The following is a 14,911-nucleotide window of genomic DNA, read 5'->3' as shown; positions in this document are numbered from 1 at the left end:
CTTGCATCCCCAGGATGAAACCTACTTGATCATGATGGATAAGCTTTTTGATGTGCTGTTGCAATCAATTTGCCAGTATTTTATTGAAAATTTTTGCATCTATGTTCATCATGGATATTGGCCTGAAGTTTTCTTTTTTTGTTGAGTCTCTGCCAGATTTTGGTATCAGGATGATGTTGGTCTCATAAAATGATTTGGAAAGGATTCCCTCTTTTTGGATTGTTTGAAATAGTTTCAGAAGGAATGGTACCAGCTCCTCTTTGTTCCTCTGTTAGAATTTGGCTGTGATGGCATCTGGACCGGGGTGTTTTTTGGTTGGTAGGCTCTTAATTGCTGCCTCAACTTCAGCCCTTGTTATTGGTCTGTTCAAGGTTTCAACTTCTTCCTTGTTTAGGCTTGAGAGGGTGCAAGTGTCCAGGAATTTATCCATTTCTTCCAGTTTTACTGATTTATGTGCATAGGGTTGTTTGTAGTAGTCTCTGATGCTAGTTTGTATTTCTGTGGAATCTGTGGTGATATCCCCTTTATCGTCTTTTGCTGCATCTATTTGATTCTTCTCCCTTCTCTTTTTTATTAACTGGGCTGCAGTCTGTCTATTTTGTTGATCTTTTCAAAAAACCAGCTCCTGGATTTATTGATTTTTTGAAGGGATTTCTGTGTCTCTATCTCTTTCAGTTCTGCTCTGATCTTAGTTATTTCTTGTCTTCTCCTAGCTTTTGAGTTTTTTTAATCTTGTTCCTCTAGCTCTTTCAATATTGATGATAGGGTGTCGATTTTAGATCTTTCCTCGTTTCTCATGTGAGCATTTATTGCTATAAATTTCCCTCTAGACACTGCTTTAACTGAGTCCCAGAGATTCTGGTACATTGTGTATTCGTTCTCATTGGTTTCAAAGAACATTATTTCTGCCTTTATTTCATTGTTTATCCAGTTGACATTCAGGAGCCAGTTGTTCAGTTTCCATGAAGTTGTGTGGTTCTGAGCTAGTTTCTTAATCCTGAGTTCTAATTTGATTGCGGTCTGAGAGACTGTTTGTTATGATTCCTGTTCTTTTGCATTTGCTGAGGAGTGATTTACTTCCAATTATGTGGTGAGTTTTAGAGTAGGTGCAATGTGGTGCTGAGAAAAATGTGTATTCTGTGGATTTGGGGTAGAGATTTCTGTAGATGTCTATTAGGTCTACTTGGTCCAGATGTGATTTCAAGTTCTGGATATCTTTGTTACATTTCTGTCTCATTGATCTGTCTAATATTGACAGTGAAGTTTTAAAGTCTCCCACTATTATTGTATAGGAGTCTAAGTCTCTTTGTAGATCATTAAGAACTTGCTTTATGTATCTGGGTGCTCCTGTATTGGGTGCGTATGTATGTAGGATTGTTAGCTCTTCTTGTTGCATTGATCCTTTTACCATTATGTAATGCTCTTCTTTGTCTCTTTTGATCTTTGTTGGTTTAAAGTCTATTTTATCAGAGACTAGGATTGCAATTCCTGCTTTTTTTTGCTCTCCATTTGCTTGATAAATCTGCCTCCATACTTTTATTTTTAGCCTAAGTGTGTTCTTGCTCGTGAGATGGGTTTCCTGAATACAGCACACTGATGGGTCTTGACTTTTTATCCAATTTGCCAGTCTGTGTCTTTTGACTGGGGCTAAATGCCCCAATTTACATTTAGGGTTTATATTGTTATGAGTGAATTTGATCCTGACATTTTGATGCTAGCTGGATGTTTTGCCCATGAGTTGATGTATTTTCTTCATTGTGTTGATGATCTTTGCTATATGGTACATTTTTGGAGTGGCTGGCACTGGTCGTTCCTTTCTATGTTTACTGCTTCTTTCAGGAGCTTATGTAAGGCTAGCCTGGTGGTGACGAAATCTCTCAGCAATTGCTTGTCTGTAAAGGATTTTATTTCTCCTTTGCTTATGAAGCTTAGTTTGGCCAGATATGAAATTCTAGGTTGAATGTTCTTTTCTTTAAGGATGTTTAATATTGGCCCCCACTCTCTTCTGGCTTGTAGGGTTTCTGCGAAGAGATCCACTGTGAGTCTGATAGGCTTCCCTTTGTGCATAACCCGACCTTTCTCTCTGGCTGCCCTTAGCATTTTTTCCTTCATTTCAACCCTGGTGAATCTGACAATTATGTGCCTTGGGGTTGCTCTTCTTGAGGAATATCTTTGTAGTGTTCTCTGTATTTCCTGGACATGAATATTGGCCTGCCTTGCAAGATTGGGGAAGTTCTCCTGGATGATATCCTGAAGAGTGTTTTCCAGCTTGGTCTCGTTCTCTCCGTCACATTCAGGTACACCTATTAAACATAGATTAGGTCTTTTCACATAATCATACATTTCTTTGAGGCTTTGTTCATTTCTTTTCACTCTTTTTTCTCTAGTCTTGCCTTCTCATTTTATTTCATTGAGTTCATCTTCAATCTCTGAGAATCTTTCTTCTGCTTGGTCAATTCAGCTATTGAAACTTGTGTATGCTTTGTGAAGTTCTCGTGCTGTGTTTTTCAGCTCCATCAAGTTGTTTATATTCTTCTCTAAGCTGTTTATTCCAGTTAGCATTTCATCTAACCTTTTTTCAAGGTTCTTAGTTTCTTTGCATTGGGTTAGCACGTGTTCTTTTAGCTCAAAGAAGTTTGTTATTACTCACCTTCTGAAGCCTGTTTCTGTCAATTTATCAGATTCATTCTTCATCCAGCTTTGTTCCCTAGCTGGTGACAAGTTGTGATCCCTTGGAGGAGGAGAGGTGTTCTGGTTTTTGGTGTTTTCATCCTTTTTACGCTGGTTTATTCCCATCTTCGTGTCTTTATCTACCTGTAGTCTTTGTAGTTGGTGACTTTTGGATGGGGTTTCTGAGTGTACTTCCTTTTTCTAGATGTTGAAGCTATTTCTTTCTGTTTCTTAGTTTTCCTTCTAATAGTCAGGCCCCTCTGCAGTAGGATTGCTGGAGGTCCACTCCAGACCCTGCTCACCTGGGGAATCACCCACGGGGACTGCAGAACAGTAAGGGTTACTGCCAGTTTCTTCTTGTCATCCTCTTCCCAGAAGGGTACCTGCCAGATGTTGGCCTGAGCTCTCCTTTATGAGGTGACTCTTTGGGTGTATGGGGGTCTGGGAGCTGCTTGAGGAGACAGTCTGTTCCTTATAGGAGCTCAAGTGCTGTGCTGGGAGCTCCATTGTTCTGTGCAAAGCTGCTGGGCAGGTACATTTAAATCTGCTGCAGTGAAACTCATAATCGCCTTTTTTTCCCAGGTGCTCTGTCCTAGGAAGGTTGGGCTTTATTTATAAGTTCCTGACGTGCTGCTGCCTTTTTTCATAGATGCCCTCCCCAGCATGGAGTTAGTCTTGTCACGGTCTGCCAGCAGAGGCGTCACTGAGCTGCTGTGGGCTCTGCCTAGCTGCTGTGTGAACTTCCTTGAGGTGTTGTTTATAGAGGTAGCTAGAACTGCCTTGGTAGTGGTGGACACCCTTCCCCACACTGAGCTGGACGATCCCAGATTCAGCTGCACTTGCTGCAAAAGTCTCAATCTAGAGCATTTCAGATTGCTTGTTTTGTGGGGGTGGTACCCGCTGAGCCAGATCACCTGGCTCCCTGTCTCAGCCCCCTCCTTTCAGTTGAATGGGCGGCTCTGTCTCCCAGGCATTCCAGGCGCCAGTTGAAACGGCTGCCCAAATTTGTGTGAGTTTCTGTGCACCAACCCGCAGCATAGCTGAAACAGCCATGCTGGAAACTCATGGCACTTTTTGGCCTGGGAATCTCCTGGTCTGTGGGCAGTGAAAACTTGTTTGGAAATGCAGTGATCACTCACCCTCTGCATTGTTCTTGCTGGGAACTGCACTCCAGAGCTGTTCCTATTCTGCCATCTTGGATCTTCAATCTCAGTCAATTATTTAATTCCATTCATGTCCTTTGATATTTAAGGTCAAAAACAAATTTTTTGTTAGTATGTTTTAGTAAGTTTTCTTAAAATCCTATTTCTTCAATGTTTAAAAACTATATTAGCTCTTTTAGTAACTTTGTTGCTTTGGATAGTTGCAATGTTTTGTTGAATTCAAAATGGTTTTAAAATGTGTTTCTTTTAATTCATAGGGAAATACTGCTTCACAAGTTATACTTGGAAAAGGTAAATCAATAATCTTCCTGTGACTTTTTTTCAATGGACATCAAGATACAGAGGGGCATCTCTGCTTCCTAACAGCTTCCCTTCTGGCTCTCAGCAGCCTTTCTTTAGTGTCTCCTTTGATTTGCCGAGTCTAGTCTGCTCTGGGCTTTAAAACAGGAGATATAAATTTCAATTGTTAAATTGAAGGTAAAGTTAAAAATAAAATAGGAACTGATTAAGGACCTATGAATAAAGTTCATGTATTTTAATGCTGCACCCTGTGATCAAAACGCTGGAACCATTGCAGATTCCTTAGTTCCTAAATAAAAGACTTGGCCAAGACTCGAATTCAACATTACATATATAATTTTGGATCCAGAAGTCTGTAAGAATGGTATGCCACATTACTTGGTAAGTATAAAATATGGCTATAGAATCACTGACTGGGGAGTAATTAAATGTCTTACTGAAACACGTTTATCATACTAGATCTTTCAAGTTTTTATTTCTTTTTCTATTGTCTGAGCCATCCCCTCCTATAAGACTATGTCCATCTATAGAAGATTTTAAGTAAAGAATCTAGCTAATTTCTGTTGTAACTTCACAATCTCCAAAGAATATGTGAACAAATTTATCAAAGTAATTTTAAAATTTCTGGACACTCTAATATGCATAGAAATTATGATTACATTCTCCTATGTGTATGAAATGTGTCTCTGTGTGGACCTCCATAAATGTATTTATCTCAGTAAATATTTTCCCAGAAATAGACTTTGATATTTAAGCTCCCCTTTGTCATATTACATATTTCAATAACTTGTTATTTAACAATATAAGATGTGCCTGAAATGTGTGTTTTCTAGGCACAGATGAACAAACAGACTTCAGATTGGGTGATGCCCATCAGAGTGATGGATTAAACTTGGAAAGAGATGTAGTCAGCCAGATGACCACAACACAGGAAAAGTCACAGGAAGAACTTACAACAAATAATGGTGTTTCTAAAGAAATATGGTTAGATTTTGAAGATTTCTGTGTATGCTTTCAGTAAGTATCCCAATGGGATCAATCTGACTATGTCGTAGTGGTTAAACCCTGAGCTGCGTTAGTACACAAATTCATATTAGCATTTATTTTTGCATATTTAGTATAGTGGTTATATAACCTATTAATTCTTAGCATCATTCAAAATAAGCCAATAACAGCCTAGTGTTGGTATAATATCAAATACAAGTTTTAAAAGGGAAAATAAATATATCGATTATCCATATACCACATTAATAGCCAAACCAATCTTAGGCCAGTTTCTGCTTCTCCTCAAAGGCTTGTTTCTTAATTAAAATGAAGAAGTTTTATTCACTATAATTATTCTTTTCCCTTTAGCGCAACTGACCCAATACTGTTGTTATTTTTTTAACTTTCTTCCTACAATTATTTGATTATAAGAAAATGAACACGTAGTACTAGTCCTTGCATATAATGACAATAACCTGTTATACATATCTTTTTTTCAGAAATATATGTATTTTCCACAAGCCAAGTTCATATTGCCTTAACTTTCAAAAATCAGAATTTAAGGTAAATATATTAGAATCTCTTCCATTCTCTTTAAATTTTTGGTAGAATCACACCAGTAGAAGCATCTTCAAATTTCTGAAATATTTCTAAACTTCTAACATAATTATTAAAATTTAATAATAATTTTTAAAAATTAATTTTTAAAAATTAATTTTTAGAGTCTCCCACTAATCCTTATCCAAGCAATAAGCAAATTCCACTAGCTCATAACCACAAGTGTGATCCATCTGACTATGTTAAATCCTGACCTGAATTATTATACAAATCCAGATTACGAAAAAATTGATTTATGAAAAAAATGAAGGAGATGCACAAATAAATTCACTAGATTTGCTTTCAATTAGTATTTACTGAAGAGTGTGTGGTTCCTAAAACATAAGGACACTCCACCATTATGTCTGGATTTTTTCTCCCATCTCATCCCTCTCCCTGGAGTTTCTTCCCTTTCATCTTCTTTATCCTCATTGCTGTTGTTCAGCTGATGCCTAGAAATCGTTCAGAACGTCATAAATGCCCTTGACACTGTGAGGCTTCCCTTCCCTGGCCATGGAGTCTGAGTTAAGTGGCTTGTCTTCACGCTCTCTGTTTGCCCAGCATTTGCCTCCCACCCTGCCAACTTTCTGGTTGCTTCTCTGTGCCCGTTCTTCCCCCTACTTACTGTTGGCATCATTAGAAGGGCTGTATCCTTTTGTTTACCACTTGTAAGAACATTCCTGGCATGAGGTAGGAACTCAATTTAAAAATTGTCAATTAAGATAATTAACAAACCACATATTGAGCAGAATTTTAAGAAAAGCTATTACACGTATTCTGGGAAACTGAACTGTACTAACATTTGCATGTTTTCCTATCTTAGGACAAGGCCACTCAAGCCCCTAATGATAATCCCACACCTCCATGAGCAGTACACAGAGGTGGGGGAAGTGAAGAATCCTTGAAACTTTTCCACTGCCCTTGTAACAGATGAAAACAGCCAGGGAAAACCTTTTGAATAGACCTCAAGAGCTTCTCTGTTTCTGGCTGCCTACTCTGATAATAAGAATGACTGGGGGACAGAAATCCTTCACCTAGTTCTGGAGCATGTGAAAACACCTAGAGGAATTCTTTGACTTTATAAAGATAACCCAGTTAATTGGGAATAGTTGAACCCAGAGTATGATATCAGCATAATGTACAGTTTACAGTTTACTTAGGGATATTTCCATATTTTAACCATTGCCAATGATGACAATGGTTTATAAATGTTGCAGGCCCTAGACTAGGTTCTTTATTGCATTCACTCACACCTCATAGCAAACCCTGTGAAAGAGATATGATTATCATCATTTTACATCTAAGGAAGATGGAACAGATCAAATGTGAAATAATGTATGTAAAACACTTAGAAGAATGCCTATTAGTAAGTGGTAATAAATGTTGGCTGCCATTTACTAAAGACAGTTGCATAGAAGCTTTTGGTAAACATAACCATCCTAATGTAAAAGTGTATGTGGTAAATTGGTCAACTGTTCTTTATTCTGATCTTATTCTTACAAAGTGATGATAAGCACAGAATTTTTTTTTCTTTTAAAAGTCTCAGCTTGGTGAAATAAAATTATGACATTTCTTTTATTTCCCTGAATTTTTTTAACATTAACAGTGTGAAAAAAATAACGTTCTTGAAGGCACTGGAATATAATCTTAATGGCATTTAGTATGGCTGGAAAGTAAGGATCTGCTGTTTTCTGAGACAGACACTCCTGATTTTAGTGGCCTGCTGAGCTGGAGGCACAGAGCCCCGAGGCCTGTCCTCAGCACAATCCACAGATGTTCCCTTGGTGCCTAGTGTGAGGTTGGAGCAGGGACATTTCAAGGGTGCCATATGCTGGCACCAGGGCATAAGCCCCTGTGAGGCCTTCAGGAACACCCCACCCCTCAATTCTCAGACCCTTGACAATGACAGCAAATGAGCTCCAGGCAGAAACTCCTCCTCAGGCATTCACGCCAGGCTCACAAGTCCAAACGTCCTTCATATTTTCAGATAATGAATATTTGAAACCACTCTCTATATCATCAACGTGTCACAGCTAATAGGAAACAAAGTGTCAAATAACAAATGGGAAATAGGGGGAGGAATCATTTATGTCATGATTACATTGCATCAGGCATTTCTAGCAATCTTTGTTATACTTCATTAAATAACAAGGCTTTCTTTTTCATAGCATTACTACATATTTTCCTTTCGTATATTAACTGTTTTTTTATTGTGGTAGAATAATATGAAAAACTTTTAAAGTATAATATAGTCCAATTAAATTAATTGAGCACATTTACCATGTGCCATCTGTCACAATTATGTTGAAGCACTGAGAACTTGAAAGGCAATAATAATGCGTTAGTCAAGAGTACCAGCCTTAGAGTCAGGCTGATGGCCGTACCTACTTTTTTCTCTCGTCTTTGCTGCTACAAACTCTGTGACCTTTGGCAAATAGCTTACCCTCTCTGTGTTTCAGTTTCTTCATGTATAATTAGATACATTAATGGTACTCATATAGGATGAACTGAAATTATATACATATAACATTTATGTAACTATCCTTTAAGGAAATTTGATTTTACTAAATGCTTTATTCCATCTCCAAAACAAAAACCCACAGCCTGCTGTATCAGCAAGCGGTGGGTATTAAGTTAGTCCATTCTCACACTGCTATAAAGAACTACCTGAGACTGGGTAATTTATGTAGAAAAGAAGTTTAATTGACTCACAGTTGTGCAGGCTATACAGGAAGCATGGCTGGGAGGCCTCAAGAAATTGACAGTCATGGCGAAAGGTGATGGCGAAGCAAGCACGTCTTACTGTGGCAGAACAGGACAGAGAGAGAGAGAGAGAGAGCAAAGGGGGATGTGCCACACACTTTCAAACAGCCAGGTCTCCTGAGAACTCTATCACTAGAAAAGCAAGGGACAAGTCTGCCCCCATGATTCAGTTACCTCCCACCAGGCCCCTCCTTCAACATGTGGGGATTACAATTCGACGTGAGATTGAGTGGAAACGCAGAGCTAAACCATCTCAGGTATATATCTGAAGATCCCGTGGAAAGAAGGAAGAGAGAGGTTATTTCACATATCACCCTGTAAAATAACTTAATACATCCAATTGGCCATTCCCGTTCTCTGCCAGAGTTACTTGCTTTGTGGCCTTCCTGCCCATCGAAGACTCATGCTTGAGTACTATTCTGCCCTGGGCTCAGTCTCCTCTTTTTCTCATTGTTGGAACAAGCATATCCCTTTTCTTTCCTTATAGAGAGCTCTGCCTCTCTCTGATATGGTGGCTAGTCTGACACAGCTTCTGCAGACCCAGTTTCCATAGATGGTTGCCAACATTCACCTAGTATCATTTTCTTCATTTAATTAGATTCATCAAGTATTTATTGTAGTGCCTACAAGACAGTAAGTTTCCTATAAATCTTAAATGTTACACTATGTTTTCACCAGAAGTGAAAATAATAGCATTGATCAACTGATATTAAGTATGATAATTGGTCAATTTTCTTGCAGTTCTCAGAAGAACGAGTGTCCTACTATCTATTTGTGGATAGTCTAAAACCAATTGAACTACTGGTTTGCTTTTCTGCACTGGTACGCTGGGGGGAGTATGGAGGTAAGAGGGCTCTGAGGAAATGATAGTCTTAAAGCTCAGATCATGTTCAGGCTGGGGAACATGCAATAATAAGATTTTTAGAGGTCGGGTGTAGTTGCTCACACCTGTAATCCCAGCACTTTGGGAGGCTGAGGCAGGTTGGTCACCTGAGGTCAGAAGTTCTAGGCCAGCCTCACCAACATGGTGAAACCTGGTCTCTACTAAAAACACAAAAATTAGCCAGGTGTGGTGGCAGGCACCTGTAATCCCAGCTTCTAGGGAGGCTGAGACAAGAGAATCACTTGAACCCGGGAGGCAAAGGTTGTAGTGAGCTGAGATTGCACCATTGCACTCCAGCCTGGGCAACAAAAGCAAAACTCCATCTCAAAATAAAAAATTAAAATAAGATCTTTAGAAGACCATGGATGAAAGAACTCCCTCCCTTTCCAGAGTTTCTCCAGAGTCCCACAGGACCACCTATACTACCCACTCTGATGCTCTTACTCCACAGACACCAGGGATTATGCTCACTCCTGCCATCTGCACCTCTTCTGGTTGTACTAATCTGTTCACCTTGTTGGTGTACTTAGTCTGTTGTTGTTGTAATTGTTGACCTAGAAATGTCATCATTCTTAATTATTTCAACATCTATTGAAAAACAAACTATTTTTCTTTGATTTGGCAATTCCGACCATCTTTCCCTCTGTCCCACCTTGGTCCGCCACTTCCATGGTTACTCTATAGACCTTAAGTTTACCAATTTGTGCATCGTCTCAGTCATCTCAATTTCAAGCACCCCCCTCTCCAGTTCACTCCCTAGAACTCCCACTCCTACAAGTTTGGACGCCACTGGATCTTTCATTCCTCTTTATCCTCTCACTTTTTTATGTGTCCATCACCCTCCTCATGTCCTTTTACCTCCCATTCCCAAAATACATTCTATGGTCACTCACTGTGATTAAATATATCCTTGGATGTGCCCTCCACACATTTGCCCTTTTTACCCTCTCATCTTGCTTTCCTGGAAAAACTCCACTGTTGTTTAAACCTGATGCTATATCCAACCTGTAGTTTCAAGAGAGCAGCTGAATGTGATTGGAGGGAAGGAAAACAAACATGCTTAAATTTGAGGAGCACAAATCTCAACAAGCCCTTAAGCACTGCCAGCATTGCTCTAGTTCATTTATTCTCCCACTCTTATTTATTCCTGTAGATGACTATTGCAAACCTCAAACATGCTCTCTCTCTTCCAATCCTCAATGCCTACTCTTACTCTCACTCATGTTCAGCTGATGACCTTGCTGTTGATCTCACTTAAGAGGCAGAAGAAATCAGAAATGATTTCTGCTTTCAGAATTTCTACCTCCCTTTCCCACAAAGAACTCTCTCAAGATCTAGGCCACCTTCCTTCTGTTCCAATGGATAGACTATCTCTGCTCCTCTGCAAGGCCAAACCCTTGCATACACATGCACACACAGGCACACATTCACAAAACTTTATTCTTTTATTCTTTGGCCTGTTTTGTTAAAGAATTTTTCTTGCACTCAAATTAACAGTACATGAAACTGTAAATTTACAATAAATATTTCCGAAATACTTAAAACTGAATATTTTGCCAAAACGCAGGGCAGGGATTTTTTTTTTTAACTCAAGTATCATCCATGTTTTGAATGGTGTGTAACGTAGAGTAGGTGGCTAGAAAATACTTGTTGTATAATAAACTTTCCAAAATTTTGTGATCTAAGTTTAGTGCTTCTACCAAACCAGTAGCCCTGAACATTGTCCTAGAACATTTAAATTCCATAGGCATGAAGGCATTTCAGGTAATGCTGTGACCTTATATCCTCAACTCCAGTGTTTTCTGGAAGTACAGGGGAAAGTTTTTTGTCCTCAGTCATTGATGAAGAATTAGCCCATATTATTTATCCATTTTTAAAGAAAAACTTTGTATTAAAATTAAACTTTGTTAATTGCTTGTTATTTTTAATTGCTTGCTATTTCTATATAATGTCAAAGACTGTGAATCAAAGTAAAACTTTTGATAAACAGGCCGGGCATGTTGGCTCACTCCTGTAATCCTAGCATTTTGGGAAGCCAAGGTGGGCAGATCACCTGAGGTCAGGAGTTCGAGATCAGCCTGGCCAACATGGCGAAATCCTGTTTCTACTGAAAATACAAAAATTAGCCAGCGGTGGTGGCAGGCACCTATAATCCCAGCTACTCCAGAGATTGAGGCAGGAGGATTGCTTGAACCGAGGAGGCAGAGGTTGCAGTGAACCAAGGTCACGCCACTGCATTCTAGCTTGGGTGATAGCGAGAGTCCATTTTAAAAAAATAAATAAATTTTTAATAAACATTGGGATATTTGGACTTATTTTGACACTATTTTAGAGAAATCTTATTTTCCCAGATGTAATACGTTTTCTTCCTCTAAAATTGCATCTACAAGGATATTGTAGTTACTACTATGTAGATAATAAAAGCAATGCTATACTACAATGAAAAATGTCCTCTTGATTCTAATTTTCCTCTCTCTGGTTTCTTCCCTTGAGAGGATTGTTATGAGGAAGAGCATTGAATAAGGAGGAAGACCTGAGTGTTATTTCTAGTAATTTACCTGGAGTAATTTCCAATGTTTTATGAGCATTTTAATAATATTTCTAATGCTTATTATTTGTTATTATTTAATTTAAAAAACAGTATTAGTGAATGTCAACTACACTTTCACAATCAAATTTTAATACCTTTTTACTTATCTTAAAGCCTTAACAAAAGACAGCCCTCCCATAGAACCTGGACTTCTCACAGCTGAAACGTTTTCTTGGAAATCCCTGAAACCCCGCAATCTTGTTCTGAAGATTCACACATATGCTACCAAGGCTACAATGGTTCGTCTGCCTGTTGGGTATGAAGTGACTTCATTTTTTCCATATTAAAGATGGTTTGAAGGCCTGCAAACTGTTGATTACTAAAGAAGTAAACAATATGGACTCTAAGATCTTGTTTCTTAAAGCAGTTTCTCAAGGCACATGTCTATCATTACTATTCTTGAGAAAAATAATTCCAAAAGAAATACATTGAGAAGTGCTGTACACTGAATACTCCTTTGGGAGATTCATAATTGTCAAAAATTCTGAGAATATATTTAGTCAACAATATGTTTAAGTCTGTTTAACCCAGAATTTTCTAAAATTAGTTTATAAATATTATATACATAGCATTTATAATATTTTAAGTAGTATAAATTTTCTCATATTTATTATGTTTTCTCATCAATATTATGATACTTAGCAAAAACCTTGATTTTATGTAAACAAAAATTGAGAAACATGCATTTTCCTCCACCAATCTAGATTTTCTTGTAGCTTATTTTTGTTAGATATTATTTTTAATTCAGATAAAGTTGATTAAACACATTAGCTTCCATTTTAAAGACAATATATATAATGGAAAAGTTTTTTGATTTTGATGAATAAAAGTTAAAATATTACCTCAAATTTCAGATGAAATAAATATATTCACTAGGCTTTGAAATAAACATTTTCACTAGCTTTTACTTTATTCCCCTGAGATCAATCATGCTAATTTTATATGATCAGTGAAAACTGGTTATGGTTCTTATGCAAAAAGCAAAGCCTAAGCAACAAATGCTAAAATAATTGTGTCAAGCATCTTATATTTCTAGAAAATAATACATTTTGAAACTTTGACATTTCTCTCACTTCCCCTGTATACTCCAGCATGGAGAGATTCTCCCAGAAATCAAGTTACTCTGTCTGAGGGCTCATTCACTGAGACAACAAAAGACAAGGAATTTAATAAAGAATCTTCTTATGCCCGCTTTTCCCCCCACAGGACCTAAACCATCAGCATGTATGTTTTGAACATGCTATAAATCTGGGATCCCCAACCCCAGGGCCATGGACTGGTACCAGTCGGAGGCCTGTCAGGAACCGGGCCACACAGCAGGAGGTGAGCCATGCCTGAGCTCTGGCTCCTGTCAGATCAGCAGCAGCATTAGATTCTCATAGGAGCAAGAATCCTATCATGAGTTGCACATACAAGGGATCTAGGTTGCATGCTCCATATAAGAATCTAATGCCTGATGATCTGAGGTGGAACAGTCTCATCCCAAAACCATCCCCAAACCCAGTCCACGGAAAAGTTGTCTTCTGTGAAACTGGTCCTCAGTACCAAAAAGGTTGAGGACCGCTGCTCCAAATGCTCAATAACTGGATGAAAGGGAATATCCCTGCTCTCATGACACCATAACCTGGAAGAGGAGACACAATGAACGTACATGAAATGATGCATTTGTGACAAAAAGCCTATGAAGTCTACACAGCCTGATACCCACATACATTTTTCTTGTTATTAGGGAGAAATCAAGACTAGTCTTCACAACGTGACTGCAGAGTGTGGGAGGTCACTCCAGCATGTACTGGAGAGAAGTTTGGCATTCAGTCTAATGAGTTTGTCCTACATAATTAGTAAAATATAGATTTCATGATCCTGTAGGGTTCTTATAGAGTGCAAATTCAAAGATCCTTATCTCATCTGTGTTAAAAATTGAACTCTTCACTAACCTTTGACTTACTTTGAGTTTCAAAATGTTAACAAGCAACTAACAGGTCAAATGCTACTGCCCAGGAAGCACTCAGTTCTCACCCAGAATCCCTTCTCTTTAGGAGACACATGCTACTGTTCAACGCATACTCCCCAGTAGGACACTCCATACACATCTGCAGCATGGTGCCGTTTGTCATTGGGGATGAACATGTCGTGTTGCCCAGCTTTGAACCAGTAAGTATTTTTGCAACGGCAATTTTTATGTGCTTTATTTTCAAATATTTTGAACTAAACACTATTTTATTTTGTATTCAATTTACTCATTTTTTTAACCTATAAAACTATTAAGTATACTCTGCAAGAAGTTCCTACATGCAACCCCAAAGTCTATAATGAAGTCCGAACCCTGTAGGTATACAAATGAAATATGTAGACATTCTCCAACAACTGCTCTCCCCTCTACTCTGTTGACACTCTTTTCATATCTGTTAATATTAGAGCCTGTGATGTCATTGGTTCTTTGGGGTATAAAGGATCAGTGCAGTGCTTTTTTATGCAGTTTAAAATTTTTACCTCTTTCTTTGCTTTCATCTTTTCCTTTGCCTAAGGAATGTGGAGCATGTGTCTCTGGGGTTTAGCAGGAAAGGAGTAGCTCAGAAGGTTCTGTCTCTTCTCCTTCATCTCCTCTCGCTCTTCTTGGTCTCTTCTCCTTGGTTTCTCTTGTTCCCCTGTTCTGACAACGTCTGAAAAAGAGACGAGGTCAATGGAACCAGTATGCCCCCTGAAATCTTCTCTTGGTTTTAGATGTCCTTTGTGCAGGTGCATTTGGGAGAATATTTGCAGACGGCCTTCCCACTGCATAATTCCTGATACTTCCTCAGCTCTAACCCTTTCCCACCTAAACACAAAGAAACAAACAATTCCAAATAGCACAACCTTGTATTGATGGGGTTCTCTAAGCCAGCCAGCAAATTTCGTGGCAAGCCAATGGTTCCCACACACGCCACACTCATGTGTTCTTCCTTGCCTGAGCAGTGGCTG

At 38.6% G+C, this 14,911-nt stretch overlaps 1 protein-coding gene across 5 annotated transcripts in view; it reads left to right on the top strand.

Annotated features, from left to right (window-relative positions):
- Nucleotides 1-14,911, top strand: part of ADGB (androglobin) — a 212,328-nt gene that overhangs the window by 125,134 nt on the left and 72,283 nt on the right. For all 5 annotated transcript variants that reach the window (XM_012452674.2, XM_012452684.3, XM_012452694.3 and 2 more), the window contains 6 exons: nt 4,091-4,124; nt 4,967-5,150; nt 5,618-5,681; nt 9,219-9,321; nt 12,065-12,206; nt 13,990-14,104. In XM_012452674.2, the coding sequence (XP_012308097.2) occupies nt 4,091-4,124; nt 4,967-5,150; nt 5,618-5,681; nt 9,219-9,321; nt 12,065-12,206; nt 13,990-14,104 (642 nt within the window). The remainder of the gene's footprint in view (nt 1-4,090; nt 4,125-4,966; nt 5,151-5,617; nt 5,682-9,218; nt 9,322-12,064; nt 12,207-13,989; nt 14,105-14,911) is intronic.

The sequence above is a fragment of the Aotus nancymaae genome, unplaced genomic scaffold (assembly GCF_030222135.1).
Source record: "Aotus nancymaae isolate 86718 unplaced genomic scaffold, 86718_ANA_hifiasm-v0.15.2.pri h1tg000040l, whole genome shotgun sequence".
Lineage (NCBI taxonomy): Eukaryota > Metazoa > Chordata > Mammalia > Primates > Aotidae > Aotus > Aotus nancymaae.
The sequence above is the reverse complement of the archived record's forward strand: the minus strand, read 5'-3'. Positions and strand labels throughout refer to the sequence as shown.